The sequence below is a fragment of the Macaca thibetana genome, chromosome 2 (genome assembly GCF_024542745.1).
Source record: "Macaca thibetana thibetana isolate TM-01 chromosome 2, ASM2454274v1, whole genome shotgun sequence".
Classification (NCBI taxonomy): domain Eukaryota; kingdom Metazoa; phylum Chordata; class Mammalia; order Primates; family Cercopithecidae; genus Macaca; species Macaca thibetana.
This window is the reverse complement of record NC_065579.1, coordinates 4,743,927-4,765,663: the sequence shown is the minus strand read 5'-3', so window position 1 is coordinate 4,765,663 and position 21,737 is coordinate 4,743,927. Positions and strand designations below refer to the sequence as shown.

The window sequence follows — 21,737 nt, the reverse complement described above, 5'->3', positions numbered from 1 at the left end:
GGAGAGTAACCGCTTCAATGAGATCTGTTCATTGTGTTGAAATGAAGATTTTCAACCAAAGAAAGAATTAATACATAGCGTTTGGAATGATCCCTAGTGTGGAAATCAGTAGGAGGCACAGCCAGGAGGCCAGTGCGGCAGGAGGTGAGTGAGGGGAGAGTGGTAGGAGAAGATGTCAGAGACCCAGTTGGGAGGCCTTTGGATTTTATTCTGAATAAGATAAGAGAGAAGTTAAGAAAATGAGAATATTGGAAGTGGAGTCAATGAATATAGATAATTTTCTAGTTTTATTGTGACAAAAGAGCAGAGAAATGAGGCAGTAGCAATTGAATATTGTTGAATTAAGGGAAGGTTTTTAACCTGTTTCCTGTTTAGAAAAAACGTGCAGCTCACCACCAGTGCTTGTTTAATTTTACGTAAACACTGTTTGAAGCTGAAGCAAACCTGACTAATTTTCAACGTGAAAATAAAATATAAAAACTGTTTTTAGAGTTATTTCTAAACAGTACTAACATCAGAATCATCTCAATCATCAGAAGGTCTGTTTTTTAAAAGTCAGATTTATCAGATGAATCTTTGGCCAACAACTTTTTGAGAATGATGTAAACATCACACATAGAAATTCTACGTTTTCTAGGATTTGACATTTTCAGCTATTGAAAATTACTATATTTTGTAAATGGAAATACTCCTACTAAAAACAGAATGCTTTCAATAGAATGATGTCTTTTGTCTCCAAAATCAGTAGACTAGAGCTATGAGAAAATCATAATAAAAGCGAGATATTTTATGGCAGAGTTGTCTTGGGGCAAACACTGCAGCTGCAAGCGCTGCTGGCAAGTATTGTCGGAGCAAGTGGGAAAAGGGTTAAAGATTTCTATATGCTGATTATAATGATTTAATAAAGGGCGGAAATGATGCAGGAAAGAGGGAAAATTACAAGAGCAAAGTGGCTGAGGTGAAGGAGATTGCAGCTTGGTGTACTAGTCCATATCTAGGCACGCTGACAGTTTCTCCATGGTCATAGGAAGAAGGCATGGGGCTGCAGAGTCTTTCATTGAACAGATGTTTACGGAATGCTTAATGTGTACCAGCAGTGTTCTGGGCAATATGTTGGTAAACAGCAACAACAAAGAAGATCCTTGCCATGATGGAGGGTATGTTCTAGCAGAGGGAGACAGATAATAGATAATAAATATAATACATGACTGTGTAGTATGTTGGAAGACAATAGTGTTGTACAAAAAGAAAAAGTAGAACCAGGCAAGGAGAATGGGGGTGCCAGGGTATTCGTAGATTGCATTGATATGGTGGCGTTTGAACCAAGATTTGCAGAAAGTGAGGGAGTAGTCATTTAGATATCCTGTGCTCAGCAAGGAGAATAGCTGATGCAAAGCCTCTGAGGTGGGTGTGTGGCTGTCATGTTCAAGGAATAACACAGAGGCCTGTGTGGCCAGGTCGGAGTGAAGAGCTAGCCATGGGCGGGGCGAATGATGACATTAGAGGAATAATGGAGAGCAGGGAGGAGCAGATCAATAAGGCCTTATAGGCCATTGTACAGACTTGCGTTTTATTTTAAGTAAAATGAGCCAGTGCAGGATTTCGAGCAAAGTAACAACAGTGCCTTTTAAAAGGCTACTCTTTTGAAAATAGTTATAGGCAAGATGTAGAACCAGGGAGTCCAGGCTACTGGAGTATCCAGGTGATTCTTGAGCTAGGGAAGTAGCAGTGAAAGTGATAAGAAATGGATAGATGATAAATGTATTTTGAAAGTAGAATTAACAGGATTTCTTGACGGGTTTGATACGGAGAAGGGAGAGAAGAAAAGCGATGGGGAGAGAGAGAGAATGTGTCAGTCATCAGTGATGGCTCCAGGGTTTGTAGCCTGAACAGATTGAAGGATGTAGTTTGCGTGGAAGTCTGTCAGTGGATCAAGTTTGGGGGAAGAAGATCAGGGGTTCAGTTTTGGACTTGCTGAGTGGTGATAACAAGCAGTTGGGTATAGCAGTTTAGACAGAGGTCTGGGCCAGAGACATACATTTAGGAGTCATGATCAACTATCTAAAAATAGTATTTAAAGTCGTGATCTTACTGGAGAAGATCTTGAAGGGAGTGAGTAGAGATAGAGCAAGCAGTATATTCTGGGCACTCTGAACATTAAGATGTTGAAGGAAGAAAAAACAACAAACGAATGTGTGAAGGCACAACCGGTGTAGTAAGAGGGAAAGCAGGGCAGTGCAGTGCACACAAAGTGGGGTAAAGAAATATGGAGTAGGGGGGAGTGATAAGTGAGGTCACATGCTGCTGATCCATCAAGGAAGGTGAAGATAGAAACCAGTCATTGAGTTCACCAGTGGAGGCAAGAAAGGGGAATGTGTGGAAGTTTCCTTCTGATTTCTTCTGCTTACTCAGTGAAATACTAAGCCAAATGATCAGCTCTTAATTAGAAAGGAGAAGAGATTGAAGACTGAGGCAGGAAGAAAAAGTGAAGTCTTTTAAGAGATTCTGGTGACTCTAGGAGTGAATCAGTGGAGGAAGTCAAGTGATATTAGGATTGCTGAGTTGGACTGAAGTCCCTTTAAGTTCTGTGGACATACATTTTAAATGAATCTGTATGATTGTGTTTTGTTTTTTTCGTGTTCAGCTGGTGGGGGTAGGTGTACAGTAATTGGAAAATTGAAATTACCAAGAATTATGGCAAGAATAGTGGGAGAAAGACAGTGAGGCTGATGCTGACATCTTCAAGAAATGAAATCTGTTTACAAGTGCAGCAGGACCTGGGCAGCCTAGTGTGATTCATCCAAATTGCACTTTTGTGGGTCTAGCTATGAATTGAACTGTGTTATGTGTTACTAGTTGTTCTGTGTGTGGTACTGTGTGAACGTACCAGACTTTACATACCCCTTTTACTATCGATGGGAATTTGGGGTACATCTAACCTAGAGAAAAAAACAAAATGGGCCTTAGACTACATCTCATATCATGTTCAATAATCAGTTGTAAAAACGTGGGAAAGAAACCCACCTTTTACATTGTTACTAGCACCCTAATTGTAGAGGCTGTGGATGATAGTTCAAGAAGGAATTAATTTTGTTTTGGCAGGCAGAGCGTGAACAGGCAGAGTGTGAACAGGCAGAGCGTGACCAGGCAGAGCGTGACCAGGCAGAGTGTGACCAGGCAGAGTGTGACCAGGCAGAGTGTGAACAGGCAGAGTGTGAACAGCTGTCCTTGAAACAGATGAGGCTGGTCTCTTTCCGGTGTGTCGTTGGTCCCTTAGTGTTTACTGGAGCTTCTCTTTGACCAACCCTGAATTCCAGTGTTTTGTTTCCCCAGAGCAGTGAAAGTGCCAGAATCCCAACTTAGCATTTTAACCTCCTTGGCAGCTTCTTTCTGCTTGGTTTCTTAATATGTGAATGCCTGGAAAGGAAACTGTGCACAGGATGTAGGGTTTCATTTTGGAGGTTTATTTCTGCAGTCTGTTTTTCTCTGGGATTGTGGCACGTTAAGACGTGACTGCTTGATAACTCTGAATTCCAGTCTTGTCTACTCAGCCCAGTGACACTGCTACACATTTTAAGTTTTTCTCTTGGGCCTTTGCCCTGTGCTACAAATCAGCAAATCCTCTGATGGAAAATAGCTACAGGAAAATCCTTCCAGCTTAGGCTGGCCACTATGGTTGCTTTCAAACAGCTGTTTATTGTTTTTTAATCTAGCCTGTTTAGCTAATCTCAGTAGAAGGAGTTGTATAGAAAAGTGGCAATTAGAAGTTTAGAAGTTCTTGTGAAACCACTGACTGTTAATATACATTGCTATAACATTTCTTGGCCAGGCGCGTTGGCTCATGTCTGTAATCCCAGCACTTTAGGAGGCCGAGGAGGGCGGATCACCTGGTCAGGAGTTCAGGACCAGCCTGGCCAACATGACGAAACCCTGTCTACTAAAAGTACAAAAATTAGCCAGGCATGGTGGTGGGTGTCTGTGATCCCAGCTACTCGGGAGGCTGAGGGAGGAGAATCACTTGAAACCAGGAGGCTGAGATTGCAGTGAGCCGAGATCACGCAACCACACCCCAGCCGGGTGACAGAATGAGACTCCGTCTCAAAACAAACAAAAAAACAAACAAAACAAAATTTCTTTCCCAAATATCACTCCTTGAGTGAAGCCTGTCGTAGCTCCCTTATAGTCAGTTCCATTCTCTTCTGTGGCACTCTAGGTTTTGCCACTCTCTTCTGTTATGTCTGTGTATATTTCTCCCAGCATGTAGTGAGGTCTAAAACCGGGACAGTCAGCTCTGTTTCCCCACCTACAACACCTGACACATAGTTCAATCTCTATAGATGTTGAACGAATGAATTGTCCTTTACCTAAATTCATCTTTGAAGTTAAATGCAAGGTTTCCTTTTAGTGTTTTAGAGAGATGATTTTGGGCTTAGTGCTGTGTATGACCTTAACTGGGGAAAGAAAGAGGCAGCAGCATTTTAGGTCATAAGAGATAAAAGGAACCAGCATTCTTGTTGGGAAATCGCAACATGTGTGACATATGTACAAACAGTACAAATACAAAATTATTGCCTTCTCAGAACTACCATGTTGACAACTTCAGGGGGTGCGCTGGCAGTAGTGTGAAGAGACTCTTGGATTTGTGCAATGCAGTAGCCCTGTCTAGACCACGTAAGGGCTGTGGGAATTAATAGTAGTTGTAAGTGCATCATTACATCTCAGTTTTCTATTACTATCAGGTGACTCTGAGTGAAGGTCCTCACCATGTGGCCTTATTTAAAGACAGTTCTCGGGAGTTTGATCTTACCAAAGAAGAAGATGTAAGTAAAATTCATCTAAGGTTGATATGTGTAATTTTATAACCTGGATGAGCTTATAAAAAAAAATTACAGAATATTTGTGAATTAAGATTTTCTTAGAATTTTGTGTTTTCCATTAGCTTGCAGCATTAAGACATGAAATAGAACTTCGAATGAGAAAAAATGTGAAAGAAGGCTGTACTGTTAGCCCTGAGGTAAGGGTTACAATTCATTTCAGTGACATTTTATGGAAATTAAATGTTTATGATTTCAGATAAATCATAACTTGGTATCGATGTTTAGATTGCTGCTGTTCCAAGATATGTAGAGCTTTTTTAAAAAAAAAAAAAAAAAAAAAAAATCCAAATAATATATCATTTTGTGGGTAATTTTCCAGAATACTTACTTTTAGGATCAGAGAAAGAATACCATTTTTGTGAGCATCTTATCTGAATGGATGAGATACAGAATTTTCAGAATATATTTCACCAAAAAAATTGTTAACAAATTCCCCCCAAAATTTAGCAGTATTTTATTTTTATTTTTCCTGAATAGACCATATCCTTAAATGTAAAAGGCCCTGGACTACAGAGGATGGTGCTTGTTGACTTACCAGGTGTGATTAATGTAAGTATATACAAAACATGTATTTTATTTTATTCCTATTGTGTGAAGCATTTATAATGACATTTAAAACCTTTTTCTTTAAGACTGTGACATCAGGCATGGCTCCTGACACAAAGGAAACTATTTTCAGTATCAGCAAAGCTTACATGCAGAATCCTAATGCCATCATACTATGTATTCAAGGTAAATCATATCAAAAGATTTTACTATACTGATAAATTTTCTTCTTTAGCAATCCAAGCTTTGCATTAGTTTGCGTTATGTAAACATACAAGATAAATGCATTTTTTGCCTTCTCTTCATATTTATTTTATTAGCAAATAAAATCGAAGTTGAAATTATTTTGATAAGTTTTACATAAGCATCATTGAAATTTTTATTGGCTAGGATTTCTTTTTAGTAAATAACGTAAATGTATTAAAATCTTTCTTGCTATAATGTAGGCACAGGGGTATAATTTGTGCCAAGTTTTAAAAATCTACTTTACATCTTAAAATTCCACAGTGTCATTTTGTAATTTTTTTCAGACGGATCTGTGGACGCTGAGCGCAGTATTGTTACAGACTTGGTCAGTCAAATGGACCCTCATGGAAGGAGAACCATATTCGTTTTGACCAAAGTAGACCTGGCAGAGAAAAATGTAGCCAGTCCAAGCAGGGTGAGATCAAATTCTTTGTTGCAAGCATAGATTCTTTGTAAAAGCTCCAACTGTGATAGGGATTGGTTATTTTAAAAAAAGCAAACAACAAAAAAACACCTTACAACTAAGATTTATTACAATGAAAGGATAAAGCAAAGTCACAAAAGGAAATGGTACATGGTATGAAATCTGAAGGAGATCAGGCTCACATTCCCACTAGTTCACTCCCAGTAGACTCACATAGGGCACATTTAATTCCTCCAACAACAAGCTGCTTGTTAGAGACTCAGCTCCTAAGGTTTTCATTGGAGGTTAGTCATTTCGGCACCCTCATGTACCAAAATTATTTCATACTCCCAAAAGGAAAGCCTATGTTATAATTAAACGACATTACTTGAGTAGTGAGCCACAGTTATATAGGGAAAGGTTTATATCAGTGTAGGAAACTGTTTACCATTTAAGTTTTCAGATACAAGCCAAAGGCAGGCAGGCCTTTTTAAGGATAGTAGTCTCAGGCCTGCTATGTTAACCTTTTTCTAGGTAGCCACCATAACCTCTGCTCTGCCTTATTTTTAAGGGTAAGGCCTGCCATGGCATTAATGGTTCTGATATGGAGAAAGGGAGAAGTGAGGTAGAAACAAATTTCTGTGGCCTCCTCCCCATCTTTCTTCATTCCTTTCATTTCTTTCAACTGTGGGATAGTGAATTTGTATTTCTTCTGAGATGCAACTGAAGCTTATTTCAGTCCTTTTTGTATAAAAGATTCAGCATTAGCTTAGGTGTAACTGATTCTCATCCCATTATTAATCTGAACGGGCTTCAGTGGGTAGAAACTCTAACATATGTGAAAGATCTCTGTGCAAATATGCATTTTTCTGGGTACATAGTCTATGTTTTTTTGTTTTGTTTTGTTTTGTTTTTTGTCACATTTAGAAATGGATTTTTGATCCTAAAAGAGTTGAGAACCAGTGGATCCAAATATTAAAGAAGAAGGTGGGAGGGGAGGAAGGAATAAAAGAAGACAATCCAGCTTGGTCAGAATTTAGATATTTGAAGAAAGTATGGAAAAATAATAATAGCTACCATTTATTGAGTGCTTCCCGCCTGGCACTGTGCTAAGTATCATATTGTCCCATAATCTCATCAACCTTTTGGAAAAAATTAAGTTGTTTACTTAAGGTCGCATAACTACTAGGCAGCAGAGCAGAAATTCAAACTAAGGTCTGTCTGACTTTAAAGAACTACACATCATTCCGGGTTTTTGATATGTGTGTTTTAATAATACATTTTCAATATAGTAAAATTAAATGTAGTTTTTTCAAATAGCAATGGAAAAACATTTTAAATGCTTTTGTGCAGATTTATCTATTTAACTATATATATGTATAGCATTATTTTGCTTTCTAAATTGTATATTATGCTTTTAAAACTATGTAAATTATATCTCACATTAATTTTTCCCACTTTTAAAAATAGATTCAGCAGATAATTGAAGGAAAGCTCTTCCCAATGAAAGCTTTAGGTTATTTTGCTGTTGTAACAGGAAAAGGTATGCAAAGATGGGTTATAATAACTTATTTTTAGTTTCTGTCATTTTCAAATAATACAGAGTAATTTTCTTGGTGAAAATTTGACCATCATTCTTCCCCAGGGAACAGCTCTGAAAGCATTGAAGCTATAAGAGAATATGAAGAAGAGTTTTTTCAGAATTCGAAGCTCCTAAAGTAGGTATCTTGTTAAAACATTTAAACATTTTACAGTAAGAGAGTAGCTTAAATTAAACTGTTTTCACTTAAAAGATCAGGTTTTATAACTATTAGTTTTACATCGGATTTCTAGAATTTTTCCCAAATAGTGAACTGTATCTAATAAGCAAGTCCTTAGCTACTTTTTAACAGAATTGAGAGCAGTTTATCACATGGTACAATACATAGTGGCATGCTTTCTTGGATGTGGACACCAAAAGACAACAAAGATCTCTGCCTCTTACTTTATTTTACTTATAAAGTGGTTTTAGAAAATCGACGCTTTCATTTTTAAATATGTGTACATATTTCTCTTACAATATTAGGAAAGGTTGGAGTGGGGTTGTCAAAGAAGTATCCCTAGATAGATACTGACAGGAGATAAGATAAGCAAAAAGAGCTAAAGACCAGTTGTATTACTGTATACTAAGACTTTAAATGTTGAGTTTCTGGAAATAGAAAAGTATGTTTGTTCCTAGGTTAGTATGGTAAGTCAAGATAGTTCTTGCAAACCATAATCTTACATGCTTTGGGGAGTACACTGACAACATATAGAGCTGTGCTGTCTAATATGGTATCACTAGTTTTGTGTAGTTATTAAAATTTAAATTAGTTGGAATTAAATTAATTTCTGGAAGATGGCTTTCTTCATGTTCTTTTTAAAGGCATGGTGGCTCACGCCTGTAATCCCAGTACTTTGGGAGGCGAAGAGGGGCGGATCACTTGAGGTCAGGAGTTTGAGACCAGCCTGTCCAACATGGTGAAACCCCATCTCTACTAAAAATACAAAAAAAATTAGCTAGGCGTGGTGGTGCGCACCTGTAACCCCAACTACTCAGGAGGCTGAGGCGGGAGAATCGCTTGAACCGAGGGGTGGGGGACGGAAGTTTTAGTGACCCAGGATCGCGCCACTGTACTCCAGCCTGTGTGACAGTGTGAAACTCCAGCTCAAAAATATAATAATAATAAAATAAAAGATAACATTAAATTTAAATTAGTAAAAATTCAATAAAATTAAAAATGCAGTTCCTCAGTTACACTAGCCACACATTTCAAGGGCACAATAACCCAGTGTGCCAGTAGCTACCATATTGGAATGTTTCCCTCATCACATAAATTTTATTGAATAGCGTTGGTATAAAAGGTAAGAGTGGCTGTTAGCAAGCACATTCACAGACTTGGTGGTAATATTGTTATTGTTTTTGTCATTTTAATATACTTTAGCTCTTGTTTTTTTTTTTTTTTAATAGGACAAGCATGCTAAAGGCACACCAAGTGACTACAAGAAATTTAAGCCTTGCAGTATCAGACTGCTTTTGGAAAATGGTACGAGAGTCCGTTGAACAACAGGCAGATAGTTTCAAAGGTAGGTTGGATTTTTTTTAAAGAAGCAGACAGCTTAAAACATTTTATTAGCTGGCAATCTTTGGCATCCATCCCATTCTGTACTTCTTTCCTTTAACAGTTGCTTGGTAGTTCATTTACAGTTAGACAATATCTGGAAAATAGAAGAATACAAACCTTCAGTTATACAAGAACGAAATTTTTCCTTTCAGAGGAAGCATCTCTAGGAACACATTTGCAGAGTTCAAACAGATGAGAACGTTTGCTAGTACTTGGAAGTACACAATAAATTATAGAGAATTCAGATTCACCCTGTTGAGGGCAAAGAGAGCAGATGTGTTGGGAAGCAGAGCACTCTGGACTTCATTTACATGGCACCATTTCCTGAATCAATGTCATGGTACCATTTCCTGAATCACTTTCCTGCTCAATGTCTTTTATCTGAAGGGAATATGTTTGCTTTCCCTTTTCCCATATGTAAATCCTACCTGATCCTACCTATTTATCCCAGTTGTCCGTCTGCAACCTTGTATTACTTTTATTTCCATTTTACAGAAGAGAAAACAGAAGACAGAGTAACTTACCCAAATAACTTACCCAGTGGCACACAGCATAGGTAGAACACCCGGGATTTGCCTGTTGGTGGTACAACTACTGCAAAGTCCATTCTCTCAGCAGCTCTATGATACTAAGCTACTTCAGCTGTGTGCTAATGGATTTAACATGGAGAAACTAGAATCAGGGAGAATAGTTTTGAAAGCTGTTGCAAAAATGAAATTCTGAGACGTTGAGATCCCAGAGTACTAAGGGGTGATAGGCACACTCTCAGAAATTCACTTAATACAGAGGACATGTATTTTAACCGCTTTAACAACTGCATCTGGAAAGAAGGAGAATCATCAAACTTGAACTTTTCCTTCTTCCTCAGCAACTCGTTTTAACCTTGAAACCGAGTGGAAGAACAACTATCCTCGCCTGCGGGAACTTGACCGGGTAATATTTGGATACTCATGTATTTTGTATGTATCTTAATTTAATGTTGTGTGCTGACTAAATTTATGTTGGGAGAAAAATCCGATGAGCTAAATTACTTTGGTTTTGACTATAACTACTAATTTGTAAGAATACATCTCTAGGAGCAGTTCTCTCTGACAATAATTTAAATTATTTATTATATAATATTAAAAACAGGGATTATAAGACGTCAAAACAAGTGTTGAAAATATTTTCTGAGAAGGTAATGAATATGCTTTAAAGGTTTTGTAGAATTCGTGTATTCATGTAATTTAGTGGGAGTTAAACATTGTTTTTCCTTGATTTTAAAATGCCCATTAGTTAATAAAACACAGCATTAATGTGTAATTACTGATGTACTAAATTAATATGTATTGATGCTTTCATATAACATGAACAAGTGTTATGTGAAAAACTGCATTCAACATTGAGAAGGTAGATATTTATGTCAGTTTCTTTGTCCTTATCTGGATAATGGCATTCCTAAAAAAAAGACACTAGAAGTGCATTTTTACTAGTCACGTGTATTTAAACCCAAATTCAGCCTAGTAGCCTGTCAAAAACCTCCTTTTGGTTATCTCTGAAAATCATGACGGGGTAAATTTACTGTCTTATGGAAATCTTACTTACTTGTATTTATATTGCCTAGAATGAACTGTTTGAAAAAGCTAAAAATGAAATCCTTGATGAAGTTATCAGTCTGAGCCAGGTTACACCAAAACATTGGTAAGTATTTGATATTAATCTCTTTTCTGAAAGACTTTACTGGCCGGGCGCGGTGGCTCAAGCCTGGAATCCCAGCACTTTGGGAGGCCGAGACGGGCAGATCATGAGGTCAGGAGTTCGAGACCATCCTGGTTAACACGGTGAAACCCTGTCTCTACTAAAAAATACAAAAAAGTAGCCGGGCGAGGTGGCGGGCGCCTGTAGTCCCAGCTACTCGGGAGGCTGAGGCAGGAGAATGGCGTGAATCCAGGAGGCGGAGCTTGCAGTGAGCTGAGATCCGGCCACTGCACTCCAGCCTGGGCGACAGAGCGAGACTCTGTCTCAAAAAAAAAAAGAAAGACTTTACTATATGGGTTATAATGAAATACTAAAACTTAGATTGATAAAGCAGTGATTTATTATTACCTTGGCTCTTAGGCAAAAACACAATAATTTTTTTTTTAGCAATATCTACTATTGTAGTCTAACCAGTTGAATTTCTGGAAGATGGTTTTCTTCATGTTCTTTTAAAATCTTGATTCTCTTTGCCTTTTCTTTATCTTATACTTAATAAATACATAATCATAATTTCTGTAAAGTCATTTAGGCAAAAGTTTCATCAAATTGTACTTTAGGTAAATATCAACCTGTCAAAATTGGTTTATAAAGGGAGATTAGTATATATTTTCAGCTTCTCCATTCTGAATAAGAACAGTTAGTGCTTTCTGTACCATGTGGTTAATGTGTTATATACAAATCACATTTTGAACTTAATGCTATTAATATTTGAAATTTTTAAAATTAGCAAGTAAATGCACCCTTTTGAAAAATTTTTTATGTTAATCTTTTCTAAGGCAAGCTTACCTTCAGTTTATGTTTTATGTAAGTTTGGCCATTCCTAAATTCAGTGGAATGAGACATGGTAAAACAAGGTATTATAAATAACCTTGACATTTTTGTAGTCACATGTTAATTAACAAATTCCTCAGGCAGAAATTATCATTCTGATGAAGACTGGTATTTTTAAGAATTTATTCTTGGAGCACAACTATCCTCACTGCCATTCATTGTAAATATTTTCTGTACCTAGTCTATTGACTCAGTTAAAGGTTATCAAAAGTGAGCCTTGATAGTGGTATCTAGTCTGTACATTTAAATTCAGCATCACTAGTGTCCTCATCTCAGTGCCCTTTCTTCGTCAGTGGTGAAACCTCTTCTGTCTTCAAGTAGTCCACATTTGCCTGTTTTTAATCTCCATTCCTTCTCCAAAAAAAAGAGATCTGATTTTATCTGTTCTTGTTGATTAATCAAATATTATTATGACACAACTTATGTTTATTTGTATCTTAGCCCAGTTCCATGGCTTTGTGTCAGTCAGCTTTGAAGTTACAAAGAGATACATAGGTTTACAGATTGAATATAATACCAGTTGCCTTGCTAGATTGTATGAGGGTATTTAATGTATATAAAAGTGATATATAAACTGTAACAACTAATAATGCTGTTTATGGGGAGAAAATGTGGTCCTTCTATAAATTAATTTTTGGTATCATCAAATGGAAAGGTTAGTTTTGTTTGGACAGAGCAACCCTGAACTCAAAGTATTTCTTCACTAAAGTGAGCTTTGAAAATAAATGTAATTTATTTAATACAAAGGTAACTGAAGAGAATTGCCAAGGGACAATGAACACATACCACCAGATTGCCCATTGAAAAGGCAAGGGTCAGAACTAGGACATCTGGCTGCTAGAGATTTATTTGCGTAAGCTGCTGGATCATATATGATTCTCTGTTTTTTCAGACTGTAGAGGCTGAAAAAATGTTATGCTAACACAAATATAAATCAGAATAGCAGGTCCAAGCCTTAGCTGTTCATGCCACATTGAATTCAAGTGCATTACACCCCAAATATTTTCCAAATATTTTATTATTGTGACATAGTTGATGTTGTCTTGAAGTTTCTGTTGGTATGTTTTTGTTGAATAATGCCTATGTGATATTTTAGGACAATGCCTAAAATGCTTACAATTATTTAAGTCATAAGACTGTTTAATCTATATTTAGTTATCTGGAAACAGTGTTAAAAGCATTTTATGTCCTAACATGACTGTTTGTTATTTATTTGTAGACATTCCACTGTCCTTTGGTTAAGTTTTAGGAAGGTTATTAGGGGTATAGATTTGACATATAATACATTATAGTTGGAAATAGGCTCTCAGCATTTTTACGCCGTGCCTGGTTTTCAAGAATGAATCACTGACCTTCAGCAGGAGGTATTGATATATTATTAACATCATGTGACCATCAATGTAGATATATCTTTTCTAGAAGGATAGCTAGCTAGCTTCACAGAAATACATTTTTTCAAAAAATGCTAGTATGGTACGTTTTTAGAAATTCTCGGACTTCAGAAATCAAAGATTTGCAATGTCATAATTTGAGGTTTAAAACATGAATAAGTGTTAAGGCAGAGGCAGGAATATGGTAAGGGCCAGGAGATGAGAACAAGAAAGGCGACACAGGTAGCTGTGTACTGTGGCTTTAACATAAATGGGGGTAAGAGGCAGGAGATAAAACAGTTGATGTAAGCAAAATATTAAGTTTATTAGCCATATTCAGAAGTTTAGTATGTATTCCGGAAGCAGTGGGGGGAGGGTGGTCACTGAAGAGGATTAGGTCAGGTTTGCATTTTAGAAAGGTCTTTGTAGTAGGCAAAATGGAATACGGGTGGAGAAGACTGTAAGCAAGGAGGCAGTTGGCTGTTGCAATAATTTAGGCAAGAGGTGATTGTGGCTTAAACTTGGATAGTGAGTGGTAATACAGGTAGAGAAGAGACACTTGTGAGATACTTGAGAGGTCACATAAAAGATAGAATTTACAGAATTTAGTGATTGTGTAGATAATGAAGAGTCTATTAAATAAAGAGTATGTTTATGTTCAGTAATTACGTTGCTGGGAGTATATGCAAATAATGATATATTTGACAAAGATGAACACATAAAACCTTTCACCTTGGTTTTTTTAATAAATGTGAAGAAATGGAAAACAATTTATGTTTCCCATTTGGAATTATATAGTATTTGGTTTATATAGAGCAGATTGCTGCTCTATGGATAGAAGTAGCCTTTGAAAAGTATAGGATGTTGACATGGAAAACTAAATACAATATACTTTTAGATTTAAAAAAAGGATTTATAGAACACTATGTATAATTATGAACCATTTGTGTGAATACACCCACACAAACAATTACATAGACATAATTTTTTTAATAATAAAGCCATAAATAGTGGTTATCTTCTAAAAGAGGAACTATGGGATGCTTCTTACATTTTCTGTATTGGTTGAAATTATTATATGGAATATAATAGTCCTCTACTTTAAAATTTAAAAAAAATCCATTTAAAAAAGTATTTCTTTAATTAAAGTGGAATGTAGGTAAAGTTTCTGTAGATGAAGAAGGCAGTAAAACTATTACCTTTATTATATTTTGTTAATTATATTTTGTATATTAGTAGAAGTTATCCCTGGTTGATGGCAAAACCTGGAATCCAGAAGTCACCTGTAATAACACAGAATATAGTCCAGGCGCGGGGCTCATGCCTGTAGTCCCAGCACTTTGGGAGGCGCCCATGGGCAGATCACTTGAGCTCAGGAGTTCAAGACCAACCTGGGCAACATGGTGAAAACCCTGTCTCTAATAAAAATACAAAAATTAGTCGGGCATGGTGGTGCACACTTGTAATCCCATCTACTTGGGTGGCTGAAACAGGAGAATCGCTTGAACCCAGGAATTGGAAGTTGCAGTGAGCCGAGATTCGCCACTGCACTGCAGCCTGGATGACAGAGTGAGACCCTGTCTGAAAACAAAACAAAACAAAAAACATAGAATATAGGCTGGGAAAATTGTTAGATGATAGCAGCAAGCAATAAGGTAGCAGATGGCATAACTAGATGGAGTAGCTTCACAGTATAAGGGTTTTTATATGAACATTGAGAACTGATGATTCAGAAGAGAGACTGGGGTGAGGAGGACTTAGCTTCTACTTTCTAACTCTGAAGGCCTTTCAACTACTGAATAGCTTCCTCTGAGCAGAATGTGAGGATGGAGGACAGTCACTTTCCTTAAGGAAAGGTTTGGAGATAAAAAGAAAAGGAAAAGAGAATGAGAGTATAAAATGGTTTGTCATGGAACCGGGTATTGGGAGCACAACAGAAATTGTGGTGGTGGAGGGAGCAGTGGGGGTCTGGAACAGAGGAGAGCCGCTTGGCGATGAAAGGCAGGAGAGGCTGGGCAAGGAGAATTGATAACAGCTGCCTCTGTGGATGTCAAAGCAGCAACCTCCCTTGAGAAAGTTGCCTTTAGCTTCTCGGGATTCGGTAGTCAGGATTTTAAAAAGGGTGTCAGGGATATGGATTCCTGGCCCAGAGACTCCAGGGAAAAATAACAGACTATGTCTCTTCTTCTGAAGCAGGATGAGACAAAAGCCCTGGAGGGCAGAGGCTGGATCCTGGTCTTCAGTTCAGCTTTCAGTTATCTTCTTGAGATTGTGTTTAAAGTGGTGTCTGAAGGGGAGGCCCTACCAGGCTGCTTTTCTTCATCTTGCTCCTTACACTCTCCCACTCTCTGTCATTAACTCAGTGACTAAATTGTCTTTGTTCTTTTGGGCCCCAGTTGTATATCCTCCTCAGACTCTGTTTTCTTTACTGGTTATAACTGAAAAGTGACCTGAAAGTTAGCAGTAGGAAACCAGGATCTGTGTTCATTGATTGAGTAGACTTAATTTTACACAAAATGTTTAGTAAATAGTCTTGGAGGGTAGAAGATGTTGACTCGCCTCACCAGAGGAGTTCAGCTGGGCTTTTGGACAGCGGGATATTTCTGCTACCCTGAGATTTGTGTCTATATCCTAAAGGGTTGAGGTTACTACTCTTAAGAAGGATCCCCTGATAAGTAGAGTTTTGGTTTTTTTTTTTTTTTTTAATGTATATTGTAGTATTCTATTATGGTATAAGTTTATTACCCAAATAAATATTTTCTAGAGAGTTCAAATTAAAATAGTTGTATTTTTTTATTAGTCACCCGTATTCTTTTAAGATGTCTTTCATGGCAGAATTTTCAGCATGATTATGCATCTTTTACATTGTTACCTTCATCATGAATTACTGGAAGATTTTGTCTAACAGCATTCTATAACATCTGTGATCTGATAAGTTGTCATGTTTATACCAAGAAGTTTTCAGTCTCGGACTCTCCCATAAACACATGAAGTATGTGTTAATACTAGGCAGATAAGTGTGCATGAAAAGATGCTCAAAATTATTAGTCATTAGAGAAATACAATGTAAAACCACAATGACCACTCTAAACTTACGAAAATGGCTAAAATTATAAATGACAGACTATACCAAGTGATGGCAAGGGTGGAGAGGACCTAGAACTCTCATTCCCTGCTAATGGAAATGTAAAATGCGGCAAACATTTTGGAAAAAAACATTAAACATGTAATTACCATATGATCCAAACATTCCACTCTTAGGTATTTACCTAAGAGGAATGAAAGCATGTGTGCGTAAGAAGGACTTCTACTAGAATTCTCATAGCAACTTTATTTGTAATAGCCAAAAGCTGGAAACAGCCTAAGTGTCTATCTACACAAGAATGGATAAACACATTCATGCAACATAATACTACACAGAAATAAAAAGAAGTAAAATATTGCTAGATGCAGTGGCTCACACTTACAATCTCAACACTTTGGGAGGCCAAGGCAAGAGGATTGCTTGAGCCCAGGAGTTCAAGACCAGCATCAGCAACATAGTGAGACCCCCATCTCTACAAAATTTTAAAAAATTAGCCAGGCATAATGGCATCCTCCTGTAGTACCAGCTACTCGGGAGGATGAGGTGGGAGGATGGCTTGAGCCCAGGAGGTTGAGGCTGCAGTGAGCCCTGATTGTGCCACTGCACTCTAGCCTGGGCAACTAAGCAAGACCCTGTCTCAAAAAAAAAAAAAAAAAAAAGTGAAATATTAATACATACAACAGCATGATGAACCTCAAAATAATTATGCTGAGTGGAAGAAGAAAGGCAAAAAAAGAGTATATGCCACATGATTGCATTTATATAAATTTCTAGAAAATACAAACTAATCACAGTGACAGAAAGCAGTTCCAATGGTGACAACTTTTGAGGATGATGGATGCGTTCATTATCTTGACTGCTGCGATTTACAGGTATATACACATGTGAAAACTTCTCAAAACTTTAAATATGTACAGTTTATTGTAAGCTAATGGTACTTCAGTCAAGCTGTTTTTAAAAACAATATTATATTTAGATTTGGTGTTTTTGATCCTTTTTTATTTCAGGGAGGAAATCCTTCAGCAGTCTTTGTGGGAAAGAGTGTCAACTCATGTGATTGAAAACATCTACCTTCCGGCTGCCCAGACCATGAATTCAGGAACTTTTAATACCACAGTGGATATCAAGCTTAAACAGTGGACTGATAAGCAGCTTCCTAATAAAGCAGTAGAGGTTAGGATATAATTTAATTAAATGGGTAAGAAGCATTATCTGAAGGGAGTAGAAGCTGTGAATTTTAGACTTTATTCCCATCACAGCCTCTTTCTTTCTTTCTTTCGTTTGGGTCCTTATATCTCATTTATTCTTTACTCCTCATCTCTGTGTTGGGCCTAACCTTGATGTTGCTACCAGTTACTACGGTTATAAAAATTTACTAATTGTTATGGTGTTGGCCTGAGGGTATTGGTACTTCTTCCAAAGACTGTATTTAACAAGCAAATTTTGCTTGAATGTGAAATATTTGCTTGAATATTTGCTTGAATGTGAAATATTTTGAACATTTCATCTGAGCTCAGTTCTACTTAAATTATCATTTTCTTAGTTAGGATCCTGACAGAAGATTAAACTAGGAATTATTTAAAAAAAAAAAAAAACTACCTTAAAGAATCTGTTTCCGCTACCATGTCTCTTGGCTTTATCACTTAATAGCTGTATGGTCCTTTGCCTAGTTGCTTAACTTTCCTATGTGTTTTTTTATCAATAAAATGGTGATAGTAATATTGCCTACCTCACAGGGTTGTTATAAGGATTAAATAAGTAATTGTATATAAAGTACTTAGACAATGCCCAACCCATGATAACTGCTCAGGAAATGGACCTGCTGTTATTATGATCATCATCATCTGAATTGATCCGTCATGTACATCACCGCATAAACAGTGATTGTTGAAGCTAAGAGTCTGTGTCCTGTGCTGTGTGAGGTTGCTCACAAAATTGAAGTCCATGTTAAAAGTAATTTTGTTTTTCATAGCTGTCTTAAAGGCAGTGTCAGTTTCTCGTTATTCAGATGTGATTTCACCCCTTTCCCATCTTGCTCCAGTCTTGACTTCCTTACCTCTGTTCTCAATGTCTTCAAGCCCCTTTCTAAGAACTCTAGCAGCCTCCCTGCCTAAGTTGCACATTGCTGAGCCCTGGCAGATCTTGACACATTTACCCCTGAAGAAATTAGAGAGCGGCTGCTCCCCCTTCACTAGTTCTCATTACTGGCACTGACATTTTTTCTGGGCCATGTCCTGTGATAGGATATTTTCACATCCTAAGGTTCAAGCAGTGGAAGTGGTTATAAAAGCATCAATTTTTCATTCCACTGCTGCTTTCTGTCCCTCAGCATTAGGTGTCATGGAAAGAATGTAGATCTGGTGAGAAGGTCAGGAAACATGGATCTTAATACTCGCCCCACCACTCACTCCGTATTTTTGGACAGTCACTTCTTTATGTTTAAAATGAGAGAGGGCTAAAATTCAGCATTAAAAAGCCCACTTAGTTGTAAGTAGATTTTGTTCTCCATTGATTTTGTTCTTCATTATTTTTGACACTGTGCTCTTCCTTTCACTTTTCAGATCATTAGGAGTTAGCTGTAATACAAAGCTGAATACTCTTCAGCTGTGTTTGAAAGTGTTGGCGCATTGCTTCATGTCTTTGCTTAAAGACAAAGATACGAAGATGACTGAATCATTAAGACATTTTAAACTTTTTGCAATGTGAAAGAAGCAGGCAAACTCATGTCTTAGAGGTTGAAATAAATAAGTGAACTAACTTGGGTGGCAGGCTTAGAATACATACCTTATCTTGAAGAGACAGCCCTGTTCAGCTACAGCAGGTGGTGTCATGTAGGAATATGGATGCGTGTACCCTTCTCAGTCAGTTCAAGAGAAGCTGTCAGCGCAGACTTTTAAATGAAATCTCTCAATTTTTAAATATTGGCAAGCAATTTTAAAAATGTGAACCACTACGCATGTCTAGCAAAGCATATCAGGAAGCCATATCTGTCGCCAGCAACCCGTGTGAGACCTCTACATCATTGGCCGTTTAATGTAGTTTCACATATATTTTCTGATAAGCTGATTTATTTATCACATCTGGCTTGAGCTCGTGTGTTATTTTTCATGTTAAACGCTAAAGTATGTAGTAATAATACACCTTTTTTCTTTCAAATAATTCTAGGTTGCTTGGGAGACCCTACAAGAAGAATTTTCTCGCTTCATGACAGAACCCAAAGGGAAAGAGCATGATGACATATTTGATAAACTTAAAGAGGCCGTTAAGGAAGAAAGTATTAAACGACACAAGTGGAATGACTTTGCGGAGGACAGCTTGGTATGTTGTTTGTCTACTGGGGTATCAGCCTCATATTTTTATATAACTTCTCAAATTGTTTCTTTTTCATAGGAGACTTTTTATATGACTAAATTACATTCTGAATTAAAAATAATGAAGTAAAGAAACAGATTTATGATCTGTAATCTGCCCTTTAATATTTCCCTGCCCTTCTAAAATCACCTGTTGCTGTTTCTTTCTTGGCTATCACTTCAGAAAAAAGTAAAACTTTGCAGTAAACAGGCTCTGATAAACTTCTACAAATGTCATCTATTAGCCATTTTATGGGCCTGTCTGTAGATAACTGATTCTAATTTTACCCTCTGTGGTAATGAAAGGAATTAAATACATTGGTTTTCAGTGGACTTATAAAATGTTAGACTTATAAAATGTTAGACGCCTAAAATCATACCACCAGCTACCATGTATTGAAGCTCATTATGTGCCAGGAGCTCTGTAAGCATTATTTTATTTAATTCTTAACTAGTCCTATTATTGTCATTGACAGAGCTGGGATTCAAGCCCCTCTCTAATGGCAAAGCCTGGTTCCTGACACCACATGATAAATCTTTTGTTACGTAGAATGCTCTCACTACCAAAATCAAATCTGTGAAGTTTCTGCTCTGCTCAGAGAGTTACTAGAGGTGTTGTTGAATTACAGGATTGAGTGATTTTCTGGGAAAATGCAGAGCTGGCTGTGATTAGCCGGTTGTAATTATAATTTTGTTTTAAAGAAATGTTTGTCTTTATGGCCGGGCGTGGTGGGTCACGTCTGTAATCCCAGCACTTTGGGAGGCCGAGGCGGGCGGATCACCTGAGTTGGGGAGTTCGAGACCAGCCTGACCGACATGGAGAAACCCTGTCTCTACTAAAAATACAAAATTAGCTGGGCATGGTGGTACATGCCTGTAATCCCAGCTACTTGGGAGGCTGAGGCAGGAGAATTGCTTGAACCCTGGAAGGGGAGGTTGCAGTGAGCCAAGATCGTGCCATTGCACTCCAACCTGGGCAACAAGAGTGAAACTCCCATCTCAAAAAAAAAAAGAAAACCGTATTTATTCTTGTTAAATGCCTTATTAAGACTGGCTTACTGAGAAAATAGTTTCATTTTTATTCATCCAAAAGTTATAAAATTTGGAAGCCAATTTCAACTGTAATAAATAACTTTTATGATTTTATAGACCTTTTAAGTGTCTACCTTATTACTTTTTCCATTGCTGTTAACACTGGGAATAATGGTTATTAATTTTTTTCTCCTCATTTTTGAAAAGACTACCATATAGGTCATATGGCAAAAAGGAGAGTTGAACATGATCTGAATTATTAAGCCCTGAATTTTAGGTTTCTAGATGTTGCATTTCATGTAGTTACATTTGTAATATTTTGTATAATGTAAATGTGTAATATTACCCGTGCACCTCATATGGTTAGCTTATTTAATTTGGGCCAGGAGAGAATCTCCATTCTATATTTTTTAGATAGCAAGCTAACAAATAAGCAGGCAAGTAAAAGGAGCTTATGCATTTTTGTGGGAAGGATATATTTTTATGCTGGTTTATATACATAGTTATTTTTCCATATTTACTAAGCTGTCAATTTGAATAAAACTACTAAAATGACGAGATGTAAAAGAAGTTAGCTTTTTCTTTTCTTGTTATTTTCAGAGGGTTATTCAACACAATGCTTTGGAAGACCGATCCATATCTGATAAACAGCAGTGGGATGCAGCTATTTATTTTATGGAAGAGGCTCTGCAGGCTCGTCTCAAGGATAGTAAGTAGAGACGCAGCTTATTGAGTTCTGAGTTCACAGTGGTGAAGGAGTTATCCAACTTTAGTGAACATTTGTAAAAATATATTTAACATTTAAAAGTCTTTGTCATTAATACTATAGTTAAATATTATTTGTGGAATTTTTTTTTAGTCAACTGCTTTGTAGCTACTAAAACAAATGGACACATGATGCTTATATGTACTTATATTCTATAAAGCTATAATGCAGAATATTTTAGTGTGTTTGCTATTGTACTTACAGGAATTGTATAAGCAATTATACTTTTATGTATCATAAACTCATGTATAATTAAACTCTTACACATGTGCCATATCAGTCATGTGGGCTTTTTCCTTTATTTCAACTGCCTTCATACTGATATAGCACTTTGAAATAGTGAAGAAAGCA

General features: G+C 37.0%; 1 protein-coding gene across 6 annotated transcripts in view; it reads left to right on the top strand.

The window, feature by feature from the left end:
• OPA1 (OPA1 mitochondrial dynamin like GTPase) overlaps nucleotides 1-21,737 on the top strand; it is a 96,932-nt gene that overhangs the window by 39,671 nt on the left and 35,524 nt on the right. For all 6 annotated transcript variants that reach the window (XM_050779107.1, XM_050779106.1, XM_050779101.1 and 3 more), the window contains 13 exons: nucleotides 4,740-4,820; nucleotides 4,940-5,014; nucleotides 5,355-5,426; nucleotides 5,510-5,609; nucleotides 5,954-6,084; nucleotides 7,543-7,615; nucleotides 7,718-7,790; nucleotides 9,062-9,177; nucleotides 10,084-10,148; nucleotides 10,819-10,895; nucleotides 17,246-17,411; nucleotides 19,404-19,556; nucleotides 21,221-21,329. In XM_050779107.1, the coding sequence (XP_050635064.1) occupies nucleotides 4,740-4,820; nucleotides 4,940-5,014; nucleotides 5,355-5,426; nucleotides 5,510-5,609; nucleotides 5,954-6,084; nucleotides 7,543-7,615; nucleotides 7,718-7,790; nucleotides 9,062-9,177; nucleotides 10,084-10,148; nucleotides 10,819-10,895; nucleotides 17,246-17,411; nucleotides 19,404-19,556; nucleotides 21,221-21,329 (1,291 nt within the window). The remainder of the gene's footprint in view (nucleotides 1-4,739; nucleotides 4,821-4,939; nucleotides 5,015-5,354; nucleotides 5,427-5,509; nucleotides 5,610-5,953; nucleotides 6,085-7,542; nucleotides 7,616-7,717; nucleotides 7,791-9,061; nucleotides 9,178-10,083; nucleotides 10,149-10,818; nucleotides 10,896-17,245; nucleotides 17,412-19,403; nucleotides 19,557-21,220; nucleotides 21,330-21,737) is intronic.